Here is a 20,565-nt window from a genome sequence, read left to right as displayed (position 1 = left end):
TTTGCCAAATTCATAAAGATAGCATAGATCTTCAATAAAAATTTACACAAAACTGATAGCGCATATTGTTCGCATTAGTTATGAATATTAAAAAAATATCATATTTTTATTTTAAAAAGATGTATATTTCCTTTAAATATCATATTGCGAATGGTGTATCGAAAACAATTATTTAAATACAACTGTGTCAAGCATAGCTCCCAAGCACTGGACAATATTTGTAGCCATTAGTGTATCCACTTTTTCTTCAAGATGTCTTTTCGGATCTTGCTTGCCCACATTCTTTATTGCTAATTGTTCGGGTGTCATCTTTTCTTCTTCCTCCAAAGCCTATAAAAACATTTTGATCATTAAAATAAAAAAATTTGAAATATCTAATCATCTCTATCATATACAAATAACAATTTGTAAAGTTTTGAAATTGTCACGCAATGTTTCACCTTATTGTAATTCTTTGCGAGTTCAAGCATCTCGGAAACGATATTCTCATTGAGTCGACAATGCTCCGAATATTCGGCAAGGGTCAGACCGTCCATCCATGTCTTTTTATGTAAGTTCAGCAGCATTTTCTGTTCCAACTCGTTCTTACGATAATTAATACTAATACTGTAATAATGCCGATTCAATCCGTGTATCAGCGCTTGTACCGACGGTTTCTGTAGATGGCCTAGATTCGACGTTGTTTGCCTCGGTTCTTGTCCCAAGACCTGTAATTAACATGATACCCAGCATCACAATCAGAAGACATATACGATCGGTACGAGTATACTTACCATCATGTTTGGATTGATTAATCTAAATGCATCAATGACAACCTTTCCCTTCACCGATTGTATAGGATCAATGACAACAGCTACAGCTCTTTCACTGAGAGCCTCGAAAGACTGTTGAGTATTAATATCTACTCCGGACAGCCAGCAACCGAAACCCGGGTGAGAATGATACCAGCCCACTACCATTTCCGGTCGACCGGTCTGCTTCAGCATATCCAACATCTTTGCTTGAAACACTGGATCCACCGCCTCTACACTGACACCCTGAGATAATGTAAGAATATATACTCTGTGTCATAAAAACGTATTTTATGTATTTCAAACGCATTTTTAACATTTACCGTTCCTGTTTGCGGCATAGCAAAGACATCAATAACGCGAACAGTGTAGTCATCGACAAATTCTCCCAGCATCAAACCCATCACCTCCATCGGTACTCCAGCACGACCGTGCTTAAGCATTTTTAAGAGGGCCAAGGACGATATGTATACCTGTAGAAACGAAACAAACTGTCAACGATACCGAAGAGGATAAAGATGCGAATATTTGAACCTATATAAGGATACCTGCTCAGCTGTGTCAACAACAGGTGCATCGGAGGGTGGTGGTCCTTGATTCAAACCCGGCATTCCACCGCCTAGTCGCAACAGCCTGTCCATCTTGATGTGTCACTTGAACTTTACACTCTGCAAATATTCAAAAAATATAATAGGCTCTTGGAAGATTCAAAGCGTTATGGTGCAAGGTTTTTTAGAGGTTAAGAAAAGAACGCTACGTCGATTCCGAATTTCCCGGCGATCTTTTCGCATCGAATTGTGCAATTTTATATCGGATTAGAATACAAGTTGCTCTTACGATGATTCGTCTTTAACGAGAGAATTCCCTTTTCGTCGCGACGAACTGAATAACCATTCCTCTCGGAGTCACCGTCTGACAAGCCTCAAATGTGCATAATCACGAGCGCAGCCTGTTGGTTGTCTTCAGTCTTCAGTGTTGCTCGATGAGGAGAGAGAGGAGAGGAGAGGAGAGAGGTGAACGAACAGAGATGTCAAACTCCCCGTGTATTTCGGTCGACCAACGCTTACGCCCTCTGACAGTTGAGACTGTATAATGATTATCATGTAAATATATATATATATATATATATATATAAAATGCAAAATATATAACAACAATGAAGGAGACGTATTCGATTATCTCGCCCAAACTTGGGGGGGGACCGAAGGGACTGGGTAATATTTTTATTCTATTCACGAATAATAAAATATTGCGAGAAAAATCATATAATTTCTTTTTTTCTTGCTGATACTAAAGCAGTACGAAAGCTCGAAAATAGGTTATATTTTTATTCTCAATAATTTAATGAAAAGCTAATGACAAGATTAGAAATTCGTTGACATACATTTTGCTTATTTAGCAGCTCTCTAAATATTATAATTCTGTTTTTTTTTTTTTTCAATTCTGGAGTAACTCTTACATATTTATTTCAGGTGATCCTGACGACAAGAGTTTGAGGAAAGTGGAAAAAGATGTACTGGTACCAAAGATAATGCGAGATAGAACCAGAGCGGAAAAATGTGTCAATGAAGTTAAAGGTGATTACTTAATTTATATTGACACGAATGGAATGTGTGTATTAACTATATATATAATATTTTCCTCTACAGAGTTCCACGACTGCTGTCTCAATTCAGGATTGTTAAACGTTATAAAGTGTAGGAAGGAAAATGAAGTAATGAAATCGTGTATGGAAAAGTGGTATTATAATCAAGATTTTATTAAAGAATGTACAGAACAATATTTAAATGAAAGAAGTGAATTTAGGAGGACTGGAATTCCTAAAAAGAAAAAAACTACCAGAGTAGAAGCATCGTTATAAACATAGAGATAATAAATAGATAATGTCAGGATTGTTATATTGTTTCATTAAATTTACTAAGTATGATATCTGTAATTGATATATGGATGGACTCTTTCCATAGAAAAGCCATAAAATATTGCGCAAGTTATTTCAAATGCAGTAGAAAAGCCAAATGGGCAATTGAGAGTTAAAATTATGTTAATTTTGATTGATAGACTGCTTTTAATGTACCATTTATTGTGAATTCTTGTATAGTATATAATTGAATAAAGTCAAGTCTTTTAGGCTGCTGTCCTTTTATATATATATATATATATATATATATTATATGCCTAAAGACAGTGTGCAACATTTTCATGCTATTACTTTATTATTAAAAAAAAGTGCAAATTGAGAAAATATTTATATAATAAAAATACTATTTTATCCTGATATATATATCGGAAATACTATTTTATTTTTTTAAAGATCCTAATATAAATCAACTGTAATATGGAACAAGCTCTATTTTGTTGTGCAATGTTGTTTTAAATAAAGAATTTAAGTACAAAGATTTAATCTCAACAATTTTGTGACAACTCGATTATCATAAATTGATTTAATTTGCCTCTAGCTCAAATATCTTGTACAAGTAAAATTTTTAAATATACTAATTTTTTTTAAATATTTACATCTGTCACAAATGTACTGTGTACTATATAGCACAATTTGGAGTTCCACGCGGCAAGTATTCTATATATGTCTCGCGTTTAGAGAGATCTGAGCTCTCGTAATAGGATCCACGTGGAGGCTGCGGATTCGTTTCTCGGCGGGAATAGCTGGGAATAGCCGTCGAACATCCAACGAGCGTTCCTCGTCCGAAAGAATCGCACATTTTCACACACAAACGCGCCCACGAAATTAAGAGGTGGGGGTGTGCGTGGCTTTTCGTTTGGTGTCGTTACTCTTGCTGATGTGGAAGTCGAAGAGTCGCGGAAGAAGAAGAAGACTCGTCGTTGATTTCGGTGGGAAAAGAGACTCGGAGATTCCTCGCGCTCGAGTTTCTCGCAGCTGACGCGGATTCCTTTTTTTCACACATTTTCGTGGAATGTTACATCTCATGTTCCTGCAAATTTTATTCGCCTTCTCGATCCTGGCGACGGCGATCCCGAAGCCGGACGCGGAGCATCGTATTTTAAACAAGGTTGGACAAAAAATTGGGGATAATAATAAATCTCGATAATTGCATATTCGTGATTAAGTTTCATTCTGTCAATATTTTTATTTATTTCGTTTCTTATTGTCAGAAAAAAGCTATTTATTTATCAAGTATCTTTCAAGTACATTATTTTTGTTGTAATATAGTTAAAGTCGTAAGAAACGAAGTTAGAACAATTATAGTTCTAAAAGGATTTATTTTAGGATGTGAGCCACGAAGATCATTATATCAACTCGCAACACAATCCAGCCTATGATCATGAAGCTTTCCTCGGAGAAGAAGCTAAAACCTTTGATCAGCTTACTCCTGAAGAAAGTACCAGAAGGCTAGGGATAATTGTTGATAAAATAGATAATGATAAGGATGGCTATGTTACGCAAGAAGAGCTTAAGGATTGGATAATGTATACACAACAGCGCTACATCAGGGATGATGTGGAACGTCAGTGGAGATCTCATAATCCAGATGAAAAAGATCAAATAAAATGGCAAGAATATATGGCAATGGTTTATGGCGATATAGAGGAATATGAGAAGGAACAGCAGGATAAATCGGACGACGAGTCTTTTTCATATGTTGAAATGCTGAAAAGGGATCGCAGAAGATGGGCCGCGGCGGATTTAGACGGCGACGATGCTCTGACCAAGGAGGAATTCACTTCCTTCCTTCATGCTGAACATGCAGAGCACATGAAAGACGTAATAGTGTTAGAAACAATGGAGGACATTGATAAAGATGGAGATGGAAAGATATCTCTTAAGGAATATATTGGTAAATAGATATCCTTTCTTGCGCTTGAAAGAGCTGGCTTAAGCAGTTCTTGAACTGAAATCTTCAACTTGTTGACAGGTGATATGTACAGAGGCAGCGAGGATGAAGAGGAACCAGAATGGGTGAAGAATGAGAAAGAACAATTTTCCTTGTACAGAGACAAAGATGGGGACGGATTCTTAAATGCCGACGAGGTTGGTAGTACTTACTTATGTCTTAAAATTGTTGTAAAAAAAATGTATATAAAAAAATTGGAAAAAAATTATTTCTCTACATTATTAATTAGTAATGATAAATCTATATCCGAATTCTGATTTGAAATAGGTGAAGACGTGGATTATCCCCGCAGAGTTTGATCACGCAGAGGCAGAGTCTAGGCACTTGATTTACGAAGCGGACACAGACGCGGATCACAAACTCACGAAGGAAGAAATTTTAGAAAAGTACGATATATTCGTCGGGTCTCAGGCGACGGACTTTGGCGAAGCGTTAGCGAGGCATGATGAGTTTTAACGAGGTGTAATCTCATAAAAAAGCAAAGATCACTGACAAACAATTTACTTATAACGGTCTACTTAAGATCTTCTAGCTCGTAAATAATCTCATAAAATAAGAGCCAGAGATTCTCTATTTATAGAAAACGGAGTTCTATTTACTCTGCAAATGTGTTTTTTTTTATATCGTGAAATTTTTCATATTGTGAGATTATATAAAATTTATATTGTTATAAAATATCTATATATAGAAACTACTGACTAGTGCATGAAATGCTATATCTGCCAAAAACTATAAAGATTGATTAGCTGTTGTTATAATAAACTTTTGATATTGTCATTGTATTAATTTACCATTATTTTTTATGGATACTTGACGAATTAATTACTTATCCTTCATATTATCGCGTTGTAATATTTTGATGCTGATAACGATTTTCCGGCAGTGCGATATCTTGAATATGCTGTCATTATATGATCGTGATCATATTTATCAGATAAGCCCAAAATCTCTCATAGCAACATGAACAGTACCTGTATAACGTCGTTGTGCGAATTAACTCACAAGAATGAAAAGGATTTATTTAATTATAATTTTAACAATTTGCACCTGCAACGTACTTTTGGGTAAGTATATTTATTTTTCTTTATGAAGTCTTGTGTCTCGGCAATATTTTATAAATATTGTACACACACTAACAATAAGAATATAAATATCAAATAACGCCGCGTAGCGTTTTCAGGCCGTCGATACATATTAGTAATATTTTCAACTCTAATAACAAGCAGTTTCTCATTCGATAATCAGCACGTAAGAATAGACTGTAAATAACACTGAAGCGAATATATACGCATGTATATGAAGTTTTAAGACAGACCACATTGTATGAATATTGTATACATATATCATAAACATACACATTATATATAAAAATATGGAAAAGAAAAACTTGATTTAATCTGTATCCATATTATGGGAAAAATGTTATTTTTATGACTGCGGATTATATAAATATAAATGAATATATTAAAATATATAAAAGAATAAATTAAATGATATATTATAGAGTAATGTAAAATTATTTGATATTTCTACTTTGTTTAATTCATATTCAGTTTGCCTCATTGTATATTTTACTAGTTTTTATCAATTTTTTATAGTTTCTCTTTCTTTTTTTTAAAATCAGAATCTACTTTTATACAGATTCCAAAGAAGCATCATGCTTCAGTTTTACATGGCCAGGTCGAGGAATCAAAGAGATGAATTGCACAAGCTATAACGAAAAGAATCCAAATATTCCTTGTGTAAAACCTATATTACCCAGTGAGTGTATAATTTGGTTTCCATATTTATTTTCAATTATTAATTATATTTTCTTTGTATATTTTTTTCAGGCGACGAGATGCCAGACACAACTGAATTGTGGAACAATATGATAATGGATCAAAACCACACTTGTAAAATGGAATCTGGTACTGTTTGTGTAAAGTATTTATACATGTATAATAAAGCGGGTAAATATATTTTATAACAAAACAAATTAGAAAATCTATATGCATAATCTGTATCAATATCAATGTTATTTGTAGTTATAAATGCCAGTTATTTCTGTGGAAAAGTCATAGAAGACCAGGCAATAGCGGTTACATCAGGCTGTTATGTTACATATGTATATATCATATATATATAAAAGTAGATTATGAAGATTATATATATATATATATATATATATATATATATATATATATACATATAATCTTCAGAACTAATTCTATAGTTGTAACTATATGTATAAATTAATATTATTAATGAAGTATAGATATAATATATTGTAATATTCTTTTAGACTGAAGGATATATTATTGAAGCATGTGTTTGTGAAGATAAAGGCGACGGCAAACCTTGCAATTCGACGATAAGAAATACATATTCAATACTAATTTTTTTTATAACTACAGTTCCACTGTTTATATATAAAATGTTAAATATTCCCTGACACTCTCTCAGATTCTTTTATCTTTCTGATATAGATAAAATTGTACAAATTATATACATTTAACATTTATTACAATTGATATGCAATTATCAATTAAGCGTATATCTTCTTACAATTTTGTAGAATACACAATGTGTATTTAAATATATGTATATATATATATAGAGATTAATAGACGTCTATCTATACTCTCGCAAAATCAAAAAATAAATACTTGTACATATAGAGAGAAATAAAGGAGAAAATATAATATAAACTCTGAAGTAACAATAACATATGTAACAAAAATTATTAACTAAGACATAATAAAAATGTTAAAAGTAATATTCTCTTTCGAGAGGATATCATTTCATATACTCAAATAATATACTCTGACCTTAATTATTATATTTTATCTTAATTATTACGTATGGAAGTATTACAAATTAGATTTTCGTACATTATATTCCAAAGGAATACTTATCAACAAAGGACATACTATAAAGTGACATATGGCAAATTGCATAAAAATTGAGACTCATTCACACATTTGAAGCAATGAATGAATTGTAACATCTTTTTTACCATAATTAGCGTCATATACTGATTTGATAACTTCTTTGTCAATGTTTGGAAACATTTCTGCAATCTGTAAAGTATGATTACAATTATGCGTACATAACAAAAGGAGCATTGGATAAAATTGTACGTTGAAATATACATTAAATACCTGTTTCAATTCGACCTCAGCATTTGGCAAAGAACTTGGTGCAACTGTTGGTGCAGCAACAGCTGGGGGGGGTGTTGTGTAAACATTTACCGGGGCATAATTCGGCATGCTTAACATCGTTGCAGAAGGAACCATCATTATCGAAGAGGAACTCATGTATGGGTGACACTTATTCTACAACAAACAAGTGTTTAATGAAGAAATAATAATGAAATTTAAATAGATAAAATAATTCCTTATCAAAGTACTATAGTTAAATATCATGAACATGCAGACTACAATGATAGTTAAATTCTAAATTTAAATGACTATTCAAGACAATCTGTTATTTTAAATACATAAAAGCAATGATATAAACATAATTGATAAGGTGAATAATATTCATTGTTTGTACCATGTAACTAAAAACTAAATTGATCATGCCTTCCTGATTTTCTCCCTGCTTTCCACTAAGCATATACCAATCTTCGTGCGTCTCTCCCTTTTGAATAACTTGCGGCGGAATTTCTATGTGACCCCATGCAATCAATTCATCCACCACGAAGGAACACTCGTCATAAATTTCTACATATATTTGAGTAACTCCAGGTGGAAGGAGGCTACAATGAGATAAATATTGAAACACTTATGACATATATATATATATACATATATATATTTTCAAATATGTGAAAACAGAATATATGCATTCTCACCACTGAATCACTTTGTTCCAGTGTGGATTTTTCCCACCATTCGAGTCTGTATGTGTCTCATATACTGCATGTCCTACTCGTAACCTCACATAAGGATCCATCCTTGTCATTCCATAATTTTTCACTAATTTGGCCTGAAAAAAAAAAAAAAAAAAAAAAAACAACTTCTTAACACAAGGAAGTACAGTACAAGTTATCACAATGTTGGTTTATTTAAGTCAATTAAACAACAGATATATCTCATGCATATGAGAAGATTGATTACCTGAGAAATTGTTACACTAAGCCTACCCACTCGTGGATCATGAGTCACCGGCATACTTTGCATCTGCTGTTGAAGAGCTAAAGCAGCTTGCTGATCCGCCGCTTCTTGCTGCAGCTGCGCATTGCGTTCTTCTATTCTCAAGAAACTATCCGGTAATGGTCCCACAAAAGCCTATATAAAAATTTATTTTATAATTATATATTTATTTTATAATTAGATATGGACATCATTGTTATGGATCTTAAACAAGATGAGATTTCTGTGCATCGACAGATTTGTATCAATACATTGTATATATAATTAATGTCAGAGATTTTAAACAACATAATTAAATATTAAAAAACATAATTAAAATGCACTCAGTTACATCAGTATCAAGATGTCATCTAATTTATTTATGCAAACGCGTGTAATAACAATGTAATGCGGAATCGCGTAACGTTTGTAGCGCTTCCTATTATTATATTGCGTTTGACAAACGAGAGCCTGTAACATACCCGTTTTCTCCAATCCTCGTGCAGAGGTCTGTCCATATCCATGATGAAAAAAGTATTTTTAAAAAAATGAGATATTATCTCCCACGAATTTTGAGCCTGATAACGTTTGACGTTTCACATGCAGAATTTCTCCGAAATTTGTCGAATATGTCAAATCACGCAAACCGTGCATCACCCGGAATGTTTACCGATTGACTGCTAGTGCGCATGCAGCTGTCAGATATCATACCGTCGTATTAAAAAAGCAAGTGATCTCGTTTCTTCGGGGATGCAGCCAAGGCTGCGTTCGGAAACGTCACCCGAGTGCATTCCCTCTCTTTCTATATCACTACTCTCTCAGTGATATAGAAAGAGAGGGAATGCACTCGGGTGACGTTTCCGAACGCAGCCCTGCTGATATCGACGATCACGATTGGTTGTGACACCTGCCTGTGTCAACAATATGGCGTACTTATGTTTTTCTCATGGCATAAGAATATAGCCTGGGGTGCTTTCGCGAAAGATCAAAATGATCCAGATTAAAATGATCCATGCGTTGTGATTGGGAAAATCTGAAATTTCATTGAATAAAGTTACAATGAGAGTCAATCTCATTGAAATTTTATTCAATGAAATTTCAGATTTGACCAATCACAGCACAGGATCATTTTAATCTGGATCATTTTGATCTTTCGCGAAAGCACCCCTGGGACTCGATTCTTGAATTCATTCGCAAGAGAAACGTATGCGCAAATTCGGCTCTTACAGAAAAGTTGCAAGTCGATTGGCTAAAAGCCATGCGATAGCCAATCAACTTGCAACTTTTCTATAAGAGTCGAATTTGCGCATACGTTTCTCTTGCGAATTAATTCAAGAATCGAGTCCCTGGCTGCTTTCGCGAGAAAATTAAAATGATCCAGATTAAAATGATCCTGTGCTGTGATTGGTCAAATCTGAAATTTCACTGAATTTCATTCAGTCCAATTTCAATGAAATTCAGTGAAATTTCAGATTTGACCAATCACAGCACAGGATCATTTTAATCTGGATCATTTCTCGCGAAAGCAGCCCTCTTGCACAATGCCAGGCAACAGGCAATAGGAACAGGAAATAAATAATATCCACCAATAATATAAACCACGTTAATACGCAAGCTATGAGTGATCAATCAAATGTATATTGATACGATAGAAGAGTTTACTAATCATACATTTTATCATGACCACAGGTATATTAATTGTACACAATGACGAAGTGAACTACATACATATATGTATATATGTATATATGTATATATGTATGTATGTATGTATGTATGTAGTTGTCATTTGTCATCTTCCCTAAGCCCGGACTTGACCCGTCATATATATATCGTCCATTATTTATCACAATTATCTTTTTACGCTATCTCGAGTGAATTAGCACGATTACGACTTGGGGAGTCTCTGGCAGTAACTTTGAATCTCTACGCTTTTTCAAGAAAAAAAACATGAAGAATTTCTACAAATGCATCTAAATCCGATGCTGTTTACATTACGTTTCGCGAGCGCTGCATGCCACATCGTATAACCTCTCAAATAGCGCGTGACAACAATTTCATTTCACCCTCTTTCGTTCGCTCCTACAGAAATTTCTCGGTTTTATAAAGCGATAACGATGGCAGGGTGTTACGACAAATTATCTTGGACAGGTGAGTTTCAGTATCGTATGTGATCGGTTAATTCGTATTAATGCGTACGTCATCCTTATATACATGATTTCACGAAATAGCAATTAAATTTTCATTGGTTTAAAAAACTCTTACAATTTTAATATTGATAAAAAAAAAGTTTTGTAAAGAGACGAATATAAATCATTGCAAGAAACTTAAGATATCTTTCAACATTGGTGTCATATTTTTTATATATTTTTATGATTTACATTTGTATGTATATTTTATTTTTAGTTCTTAGTTTTGTGTATAATTTTAACTACATTTTTTGCCATTTATCAATTTGTGTTTATCAATTTATCAATTGAAATACGATAAAATTTTTATAATTTACTGAGCGAAAAGAGAAACACTTTTACAAATTATTTTATTGTATTGATAATCACTTTGTAAATTATAAAAATATTTTTATTTATATTTAACGATTTTTTATGATTTTGTTGCACAGAAGTACGGGATTTATTGAGAACTTGGAGAGAAGATTCCGAACGACGAAGTAAAGATGTAGTAGACTTTTGGGAAAATACATTAATAGGAAAGATTGATCGTTTAGGCAATGAAAGTATGATCAATTAATATACTTTTTCTTATTTCTAAGATTATAGTTATAATTAAATAATAATACCATTTTTATCAAATTTTTTTTATTAAAGTATTTATAATATTTCATCTTTAATTATTTAGAATATCTGGTTCTGGAACAAGTGTGTGTAGCCGCGTTGGATTGTTATCGCCTACCACTTGCCGAATATTGCATTAAAATTCTAATGCGCGCATTTCCTGGTAGCTTGCGTGTTCACAAATATCACGCCATGCATTTGGAAGCATTAGAAATGTAATATATTATCAAGTATTTGTAAATATGTAACAATATATGTATGTATATGCTTGTTCTAACAATTTATCAATATATTTTTTAGGTATGATGAAGCAACGGAAGTTTTGGAGTCTATTATAAAAAGAGATGAGACTAATGCAGCACCGAGAAAACGTCGTGTCGCTATTTTGAAGGCTCGAGGACGCATTCCAGAGGCAATCAAGGAACTTACAGAATATCTGAAAAGGTTAGTGATGTGTTTCCAACTTTTACATATACATTGGCATGTTTAAAAAGTTTTATAAATCTTTTATAAGATATTTATATTTATAAGTATACTGTATATTTTTATAAAATTATATTATTTTTAATTATAAATGATGTATTAGTAACATTATGTACAAAATCATTATCTAGATTTATGAGCGATCAAGAAGCGTGGCACGAGTTGTGTGACCTATATTTGCAAGAGCAAGAGTATTCTAAAGCAGCCTATTGCATGGAAGAACTTTTATTGCATAATCCACACAGCCATTTAATTTACCAAAGATATGCGGAAATAAAGTATTCTCAGGTAATAAAGAGATGCTTCTAGGATTTTATGACTTTTATATATCAATAGCCATATCAAAATTTATTTAATTAGATAAATTAATAAAAATAAAATAAAAATAAAATAACTATCTTATTGAATAAAATATATTTGAAATATTTTTAAACTAAAAGATATCTTTTAATATTATAATTTTTGAAATTTATATACAAAGATAAATTTTTAAATTATATTCTTTTCATACAGGGCGGATTTGATAACATGGAGTTAGCAAAAGCATATTTTTGCCAAGCAGCAAAATTAAATCCAAATAATATTAGAGCTCTATATGGTTTGTTATTAGTAAGTTTCAAAATTATATATCATATTAGATATAAATTATGGAAAGCTTTCTGTAAATATATATTTTTTAGACAACAAACAATATTGCAACATCAACTAAATGCCCTGCATCTAAGAAGAAGGAAGCAATAAAACTGAGCGAATGGGCTAGTAAACAAATCGAGAAACAATATGAAAGTAAAGTTTCGAATGAAGATGTTAAGAATGTAGAACGTTTACTAGGACAATTGCAACTTGAAGCTTAGGTACTGTTATCTTTGACAAATTGTATATTTATTTTAATTTTGTAACAAAAATAGCATGTTTAAACACATTGCATATAACTATTTCCAAAGAATCTATCGAGCACGAGAAATTTTAGATACGTTTTTTAACTCTATGCAGTTAAAAAAAAATAATAAAAATCTGATCACGATTGATGTATTCAAACACAGTATTATCTTTTATTCTATTTTTCAATTATGTAATGTAATTACTATGTTGCGGGTATAAATTTTGTCGATGTAAAATGCATATGTTGCTATTAATAATCAATCGATTGATAGGTTTTCATACTGGTCTCGAGTTTTAGCTGCACTATATACGTAATTATCTTCTAAATATATATATCTTTCTGTGTTTTATTGTATATGTTATTAAGTAAATATGTAATCATTTTGTAATTGTGATCGCTCTCTCGGCTCTCTCCGTTGTCTAATAATATATAATTGTTGATTTTCATGTGCTATTAAGTATTGGTTATATCCACATATAAATGCAATAAAAATAAAAATGGCGTTGATGGATAAGATACATGTATGCAAAAAATATTTTCAAATCATTGGAGCCTTTAGTCTTATTTTATATTTATTATTCTGTACATATAATAAACAAAAACTGCAAAATCAGATGGCCATATCTGGAATATCTTCAAGTATTCTTGAATAATATTTTTTTAATTACTAAGATGTTTAGAAAGTGTTTTAGTTTTTTCTATATAAAATAAATATAAATTAAGAAAATTTTCTAAACAATCCAATATACATATATAAGAACTAATAATTATGGAAGCGTATATAAAAATTGAATGAAGATATTTAATGTCTGTTTCTATACAAAATTCTACAGTCATCTCTCAGTAATTTCCTTATTTCTACGTTCCCACTCTTCTCGCTTTTTCGCTCTTTCTGTAGCTTTCCTCGTTCGCTTTTCTTTTCTTGTTTCTTCGCGTAATCCAAAATATTCTTTACGAAAGTCCGTTAAATTCATGATGATGCTCTCATCGGTTGCCTATCAAATGATAAAGATATAGAAGAGTAAGAAATGTTAGTAAAATTGCACAGTTTGCATACATACTTCTGGCTCTTTAAGTTTTTTGTAAGTTAATAATCTTCTACTAGTGTAGTTGCTCAATACTTGTTCAGAATTAGCCAACAACTCTAAGCAAGGATGTGCTGGTAACTGCTCTTCCGTGTATTGGTCCCTAAACCATAAATTTGGTAAATATAATTCTTTATATCAATTAAAAGTTAATTAGTAATTAACCATTTCTAGTGTTGTCGTATCTTTTATGTTTAATTACATACAAATAAATATATGTACCTAAACAATGGATACCAACACACCAATCTACCGTCAAGTTTTAAATGTCTCGCAGAGAAACACAATAAATCTTTATATATTTGATTCAGGCCGTAATCAATTTTAGAAGGAATGTGAGAGGTTGCTTGATGTTCCTCTATTACAGGATTTATTTTCATGGTACCTATGCGTTCCGTAGCCTCCCTTATACCATAAGGCGCTATAAGAAAAATAAAAAAGAAAAAGACATTAAATTTGTATCATAAAATACAAGTTGCTTTAGTCGCTTATAAATCTTAAAGAATTTTTATAATTTGTGATCGAGGATATTGTGCAATATTTTATGTACTCACGGTCTGTTATAATAGCATCTATTCGTAAATCTGCTCGCCAGAGTGGATATGAAAAATCTGCTATTACTACGTCGAGATAATAAGAACTCATTCCATATTGATGCATATTTGTTGCAATACTTTCGTCTTTTTCTCTTATCTAATATTATACATAATATAATAATTATTCAGCTGTTTCAGCTTTTTTGTTTATGTTCGATAAAAATTTTAAATGCTTATTAGCCTTCTACCTTTTGTGATATCCGTGTAGGCCTCGTACGACCGTGAAGCATTAAAAAGTCAATGTCAGTTCCAAATGTATATCCTCCAAATTGAGATGCGGCAATTAACAAGGAACCCGTCCCTACAAATGGATCGAAAACTAGATCGCCTTTTCTAATTTGTGCTTGGTTTGCCATTATCAGTGACAATTGTGGATCCATTGAGGTATTTCCTATAAATTTTCTAGTTTTTAATGATAACTTTTGAATTAATTCTCGCTGGCCATCAGCAATCTGTAATAAAATATTATCTGCAAAAATCTGTAAAAAAAAATATTTTTGATATATATATATATAAATATATTACTCACCCATCTTCCAAAGAAATATTCATATGGCTCCTCAGGAATACTGTTGGGATTAAGTCCATAATATTCTATATAGTATAAAGTGATATCTGGATTTTTCAACTTGACTGGCCCTTCAAGAGGTAGATAACTGAAAGACTTTCCCCAATATGGCATTAAGTCAATAACACTACATTAATATTAATTAATATTATGGTTATATAATTAGCATTTCTAGAATGTATTTTAGTATAAAATGCAATTCTAGAATAACACTATTACAATATTATCATGATGTTTAAGTAAATTTTTAAAGTATCTACTTACTTCAATCTTATTTACTTTCTCCCGCTGTGAGAAATGTTTACAGAATGTCTCCACTACAATCTTGAATGATCTTTTCTCTCTAATGATATTTTTGACCGAGTAAGCTTTCAAAGAATCATGCAAGTCTTCTTTTTGTTTACCTTGTGCCCACAATTCCAAACAAAAGCGTAATGAGATTGCTCTACTGACAATTTGATGTACCGCATTTTCATCAGGTAAATCCACAATCCAGTATGGCTAAAACAAAATTTTAATATTATTTAAGTCTATTATATGTTATTCTTTGTTTACACTAGATTATATCCCTTAAAATAGCTTAATACAAATTTTTTTAATAATCATGATTAAGATCGGATATCTTTCTAGACAATGCATATTGTGTGGATATTTTGACAAATTGTATATTGTTAAAGCATAATTTGATATAAAATATTTATATTATTATATATAATAATAACAGTTATATAAATAATTTATAAACTTTTGTTATAAACTTACAAAATTCTTTTATATAATAAATTACAAATTATCTTATATAGTACAAATTGAGAAATGCTTCTTGCACACAATAATGTAATATAATAAGAGTATACATATTAACATACATATATGTATAATTAATAATGTTCATACTTCCTTACATGTTCCTTTGGCCTGGTTATTGTATGTGGATTAACGCTATACATCTCAAATATAGACTGCATTTCCTGAAATATAATAAATAGGAAAATAATGCTCAAAAATACAAAATAATTTTTAAATATTTTGTACACAATATAAATAAAACACAATACTAACATATAATAATAACTATAATAGATAAAAAATAAGTATAATACTATATTATAATAAATTATAATTACTATAATAAAAAAAAAAGCAAATATATGTAATAAAGATGTTACATTCATTTTGCTTCTTACAGAATTTAATAGGACATTAAAATCTTATAATTTATTATTATAAAATTTATAATTATTAAAGATATTTCATGAAAGAATACTTACAGCCAATCGAAAATCAACATGTTCGTGAGCAAACCAAAAGAGATATCTTTTCAATTGGCTGCCCATTTTTAGCATTATTTAATAATATAATGTACCCGTAATAATTATTATATTAAATTATATACACACAGCCTTTTAGTTATTGTTGACAGTGATCTAACCTCACTGACAGCACGTTCAATCATTGGTCATAAATTTTATAAGATGAGACATAAGTGCATTCTTTTATTTGACTTTCACTTGGACTGTTTGCATGAAGAAGAGACTTAATTAAGAACGCACTTGGGATCTTTCAAGCAAGAAAACAGACACAATTGGTTTTCAAATAGATAATTTTTAATAAGACACAAGTGCAATAAAATAATATTTTTCTAATCATAAAATTCAAATAATAATTAAAATACATTTACAACTAATTTACAATTTTATATTTTGTTTATCTTAGATAATAATACTTTTTTCCAAGCACTGCAAAAATTTTCAAAATTAATTTTTTTTTCTTCGATATTTTATAACTCATTATTAATATAACTATTGTATTTTTCTTTTATTAATTTTACATATTTTACAATAATTTATACGCTTATTACGCTCCTGCTACGCTCCTAGTTGCGCGCGTTTCGCGATTTGTTGTCAGCTGATCGAAATGTACAAGTGAAAGAACATATATTTTGGTAAAAAGAATACCGCTGATGTAGAGTTATTTTGTTTTGGCAAAGAAAGAGAATATATTTTTTATAGTTATTAAATCAGACAAAGGATACAAATATGGATAAAATGGGTATAAATCTTTTTCTACAAGACGATATTTCGTTTTCATGGAATAATATTTTAGAATAGCAATCAAAACTAAAAAATCGTTTCTTTCTTAGATAAGATATGTTCGCCTGAGGAAATTGAGCAGAAACGTTTGCTAGCATTACAAAGGAGGCAACAAACTCAATTGAAAACACAAACTACACTTACAAGTAGTCCAATACAGCAATCAACATCTAACGATAGTACAAATGTTTTGAAACCAAATAAGTTGAATAATCGTTTCAATCCTATGGAAGCAAAGAATCTTTTTAGTCGAACTTTAGTTAACTTAACAGGCAACTGTTATATGATCAGCAGTGAGAGATTTGCAATAGAAATATCTGCATTTGAACCTACAGTTATTAATACATTCAAAACGGTTCCAAGTAGATCATATGGTAGTTATATAAATTATGATTAATTTCAACACACAAATGTGCATCTTAATAATGCATTTGTAATATTTATTTATATTTAATTTTTCAGACGTAAAAACTAGAATATGGGATTTTCATATCAATGATTATAACAGTTTGATGCAGAAAGTGATGAATCATGAGTCTAACATATCTGTCGCAGGAATACCACAGAATATTCTCCAGGTAATTTGATAATACTAATGCAAAGTCTAATACAATAACTATAAAAAAGCATAGATTTTAGAAACATTCTTATTTCAGATATTCAAAAAAAGATTAAAGGCAGAGCAAGAAAATATACTTGAACAGGATCTATCAAAAATAGATGAAATATTAATAAGCAGTTTAATGCCGTTTCAACAAGAAGGCATTTGGTAAATTTTCTTTGTGGCAATTATATATTTAAATATATATTTTATATATATATATATCTTTATTGAAACATGTAATATTTTATTCCAGCTTTGGCATATCAAAAGGTGGTCGTTGCATGATTGCAGATGATATGGGTTTAGGAAAAACTATACAAGCATTAGGTATAGCACATTACTTTCAAGAAAGCTGGCCACTTTTAATTGTAGTTCCTTCATCAGTTAGGTAAATGTTCTGTAATGAATAGATATGCAATGAAGATAATGAAAAGATATTGATATTATAAAGATACTTCTCATTTAGATATCAGTGGTCTGAAGCAATATATCGATTCCTTCCATCTATACCTATGCATTACGTTCATCATTTTGCAAGTACAAAGGATTGTATTGGAGATGATAAAATTACTATAATTTCGTATGATTTATTAGTGCGAGCTGTAAAAACTGTAGAGAAACATATGTATGGATTTGTTATTCTGGTATGTTATATTTAATCGTTATATCAATAACACAAATGCTAGTATTTCATTTTATGAATATATCATAGGATGAATCTCATGCGTTGAAGAGCAATAAGACTGCAAGATTTCAAGCTGCTCAACGGATATGCACCCATGCGCGTCATGTTGTACTACTTACTGGGACTCCGGCTTTGTCAAAACCGATTGAATTACATTCTCAAATCAGTCTGATTTTACCACGTTTCATGAGGTACTTAAATAGGCGACAGTGAAATATTTTATATATAAATACTCTTTATTTGTATATATAAATATATATATACAGAATATTAAGAGAAGCATTGTATCTTGCAGCTATGAAAATTATGGTGTACGATACTGCGGAGGACAGATGCATGATATGTTTGGGTGGGACTTTCATGGTGCCTCAAATATGCAAGAGTTACAAGTATTGCTAAAGACCATTTGCATGATTCGAAGATTGAAAGCTGATGTGTTAAGCCAATTGCCACCTAAATTAAGGTTGAATTAGATCTCAAAAAAAATGTTTTTGAGAGAAAACATTTTTATGACGAATAATTTTGAAAGCTTTATGTAATATACATGTGTTTTTTTATATACATCTGCATGTTTTAGGGAAGTGATTATTCTAGACCCTAGTTTGATCAAAACTGGTAAGCGAATGAACGAAATGTCAAACGAATTACAAAAGTGGAAGATTACGGGTTTGGACAGGCATAATACTCTACTGGAATATTATAGAGAGTCCAGTTTCGCAAGACTTAAAGCAATACGGTATGTACGTACTATGTACATATGTATATAGTACACTTAAATATTTCTTCAAAAATATGTTGACAATCTGTTTCAAAAATTTTCACTTTGACTTTATAGCAATTATGTTACGAATTTATTTGAAAAAAAGAGAAAGTGCCTTTTGTATGCTCATCATCAGATTGTTTTGGATGCCATTTGCAAAGTTGCTGAATCTAAGGGGATACAGTAAGTACTTAATAATTGTAAATCTATAATTTATGTTCTCATATAAACTTATTGAAAGGTTTAATTCTTTTATAATTCTTTCTTTTATTTATCTATAGTATATTATAATGATGTGAATTTCCACAGATATATAAGAATAGATGGCAAAACTAGTCCGGAGCAAAGAAAACACCAAGTCGATAGATTTCAGGAATGCGATAATTGCTTAGCAGCAGTTTTATCAATTACTGCTGCAAATGCAGGCATTACATTAACGGCCGCGCATTTCGTGGTCTTTGCCGAATTATTTTGGAACCCTGGTGTAAGTAATATCCATCGAGCACACATTAATATAATTTTATATATGTAATATATTCAAATTTTTTTTTAACATAATATATGATTTCCATAAACATAATATAATATTTTATTTCCATTGTGTGAAATTTGTGTTTCAGATTTTATGCCAGGCAGAAGATAGAGTGCATAGAATCGGACAAAACGATACCGTTATGATACAATACTTGGTGGCGCAAAACACGGCAGACGATTACATGTGGCCTTTGATAAAAAAGAAGCTGAGTATTCTGAATGCGGTTGGCCTCAAGCAAGATTTATCGATAGATAATGTTGACACCGCGCCGCTGAAAGGAGAACAAGATATAACTTCTTTTATGGATATCTCTTTGTCGTCGGGAGAGCAATCGCAGTCGCAGGATGATGAGACGTCAGTTTCAGAAGCGTCTACCTCCGCAACCAATCTTAAACAATTGCTCGAAATCGACGAAGAATATTTCGATTCCTGCAGTTGGGACGATATTGCTTGACTATGTAATGATTTTTGGTTGCGTTAAATTTCTATTTTATTTATAAACAAGAACTATATTTGCTACGTTAAGAAAATAAAGATCTATCACCCTCGGAGAAAAGTTTCATAAGTATCGCAATACAAGTATGTGTGTTTTTCGAATTTTTTTTTTCAAAATTACAGTAAATGATTAAATAAAAAAAATATATATTTGCGAAAGAGAAAAATATAAAAAAGAGAGACAATTTTTAAACCTATTTTATCGATC

At 31.1% G+C, this 20,565-nt stretch overlaps 8 protein-coding genes across 8 annotated transcripts; 5 read left to right on the top strand and 3 right to left on the bottom strand.

Annotated features, from left to right (window-relative positions):
* Positions 1 to 103: 103 nt before the first annotated feature.
* Rpn11 (regulatory particle non-ATPase 11) lies at positions 104 to 1,788 on the bottom strand. Its single transcript, XM_083050994.1, has 6 exons — positions 1,629 to 1,788; positions 1,340 to 1,459; positions 1,115 to 1,264; positions 774 to 1,037; positions 441 to 707; positions 104 to 330 (listed from the first exon to the last, which is right to left on the bottom strand). The coding sequence occupies exons 2-6, from the start codon at positions 1,430 to 1,432 to the stop codon at positions 169 to 171; spliced, it is 936 nt and encodes a 311-aa protein (XP_082907120.1). The 5' UTR covers positions 1,433 to 1,459; positions 1,629 to 1,788; the 3' UTR covers positions 104 to 168.
* Positions 1,789 to 1,854: 66 nt separating this feature from the next.
* On the top strand, positions 1,855 to 2,934 carry LOC145943472 (COX assembly mitochondrial protein homolog). Its single transcript, XM_083050997.1, has 3 exons — positions 1,855 to 2,005; positions 2,264 to 2,368; positions 2,441 to 2,934. Exons 1-3 carry the CDS (start codon positions 1,948 to 1,950, stop codon positions 2,650 to 2,652), a joined length of 375 nt encoding a protein of 124 aa, XP_082907123.1. The 5' UTR covers positions 1,855 to 1,947; the 3' UTR covers positions 2,653 to 2,934.
* A 502-nt stretch (positions 2,935 to 3,436) lies between these two features.
* On the top strand, positions 3,437 to 5,442 carry Scf (Calumenin B scf). Its single transcript, XM_083050993.1, has 4 exons — positions 3,437 to 3,817; positions 4,036 to 4,603; positions 4,682 to 4,797; positions 4,928 to 5,442. Exons 1-4 carry the CDS (start codon positions 3,722 to 3,724, stop codon positions 5,114 to 5,116), a joined length of 969 nt encoding a protein of 322 aa, XP_082907119.1. The 5' UTR covers positions 3,437 to 3,721; the 3' UTR covers positions 5,117 to 5,442.
* A 156-nt stretch (positions 5,443 to 5,598) lies between these two features.
* LOC145943471 (uncharacterized) lies at positions 5,599 to 7,094 on the top strand. Its single transcript, XM_083050996.1, has 5 exons — positions 5,599 to 5,724; positions 6,302 to 6,421; positions 6,493 to 6,612; positions 6,688 to 6,767; positions 6,945 to 7,094. Exons 1-5 carry the CDS (start codon positions 5,667 to 5,669, stop codon positions 7,092 to 7,094), a joined length of 528 nt encoding a protein of 175 aa, XP_082907122.1. The 5' UTR covers positions 5,599 to 5,666.
* LOC145943470 (toll-interacting protein) lies at positions 6,657 to 9,533 on the bottom strand. The gene is made up of 6 exons (XM_083050995.1): positions 9,261 to 9,533; positions 8,764 to 8,934; positions 8,499 to 8,632; positions 8,198 to 8,402; positions 7,804 to 7,977; positions 6,657 to 7,722 (listed from the first exon to the last, which is right to left on the bottom strand). The coding sequence occupies exons 1-6, from the start codon at positions 9,300 to 9,302 to the stop codon at positions 7,612 to 7,614; spliced, it is 837 nt and encodes a 278-aa protein (XP_082907121.1). The 5' UTR covers positions 9,303 to 9,533; the 3' UTR covers positions 6,657 to 7,611.
* Positions 9,534 to 10,552: 1,019 nt separating this feature from the next.
* On the top strand, positions 10,553 to 13,433 carry LOC145943756 (ER membrane protein complex subunit 2). Its single transcript, XM_083051561.1, has 7 exons — positions 10,553 to 10,929; positions 11,399 to 11,512; positions 11,635 to 11,785; positions 11,871 to 12,014; positions 12,185 to 12,341; positions 12,567 to 12,662; positions 12,734 to 13,433. The coding sequence occupies exons 1-7, from the start codon at positions 10,896 to 10,898 to the stop codon at positions 12,905 to 12,907; spliced, it is 870 nt and encodes a 289-aa protein (XP_082907687.1). The 5' UTR covers positions 10,553 to 10,895; the 3' UTR covers positions 12,908 to 13,433.
* A 123-nt stretch (positions 13,434 to 13,556) lies between these two features.
* On the bottom strand, positions 13,557 to 16,618 carry LOC145943755 (tRNA (guanine(10)-N(2))-methyltransferase TRMT11). The gene is made up of 9 exons (XM_083051560.1): positions 16,457 to 16,618; positions 16,091 to 16,156; positions 15,450 to 15,686; positions 15,147 to 15,281; positions 14,806 to 15,069; positions 14,576 to 14,714; positions 14,244 to 14,442; positions 13,998 to 14,124; positions 13,557 to 13,931 (listed from the first exon to the last, which is right to left on the bottom strand). Exons 1-9 carry the CDS (start codon positions 16,529 to 16,531, stop codon positions 13,770 to 13,772), a joined length of 1,404 nt encoding a protein of 467 aa, XP_082907686.1. The 5' UTR covers positions 16,532 to 16,618; the 3' UTR covers positions 13,557 to 13,769.
* Positions 16,619 to 17,077: 459 nt separating this feature from the next.
* Positions 17,078 to 20,454, top strand: Marcal1 (SWI/SNF-related matrix-associated actin-dependent regulator of chromatin subfamily A-like protein 1). The gene is made up of 12 exons (XM_083052319.1): positions 17,078 to 17,237; positions 17,329 to 17,652; positions 17,741 to 17,856; positions 17,935 to 18,047; positions 18,136 to 18,270; positions 18,349 to 18,526; positions 18,595 to 18,758; positions 18,863 to 19,030; positions 19,145 to 19,303; positions 19,403 to 19,510; positions 19,637 to 19,811; positions 19,948 to 20,454. Exons 1-12 carry the CDS (start codon positions 17,225 to 17,227, stop codon positions 20,314 to 20,316), a joined length of 2,022 nt encoding a protein of 673 aa, XP_082908445.1. The 5' UTR covers positions 17,078 to 17,224; the 3' UTR covers positions 20,317 to 20,454.
* The last annotated feature ends 111 nt before the right edge of the window (positions 20,455 to 20,565 follow it).

Source organism: Prenolepis imparis, unplaced genomic scaffold (assembly GCF_030444845.1).
Source record: "Prenolepis imparis isolate NDT839.2.m4 unplaced genomic scaffold, iyPreImpa1.0 SCAF_12, whole genome shotgun sequence".
NCBI classification, from domain to species: domain Eukaryota; kingdom Metazoa; phylum Arthropoda; class Insecta; order Hymenoptera; family Formicidae; genus Prenolepis; species Prenolepis imparis.
Note: the sequence above shows the minus strand (reverse complement) of the source record. Positions and strands in the feature narration are given on the sequence as shown.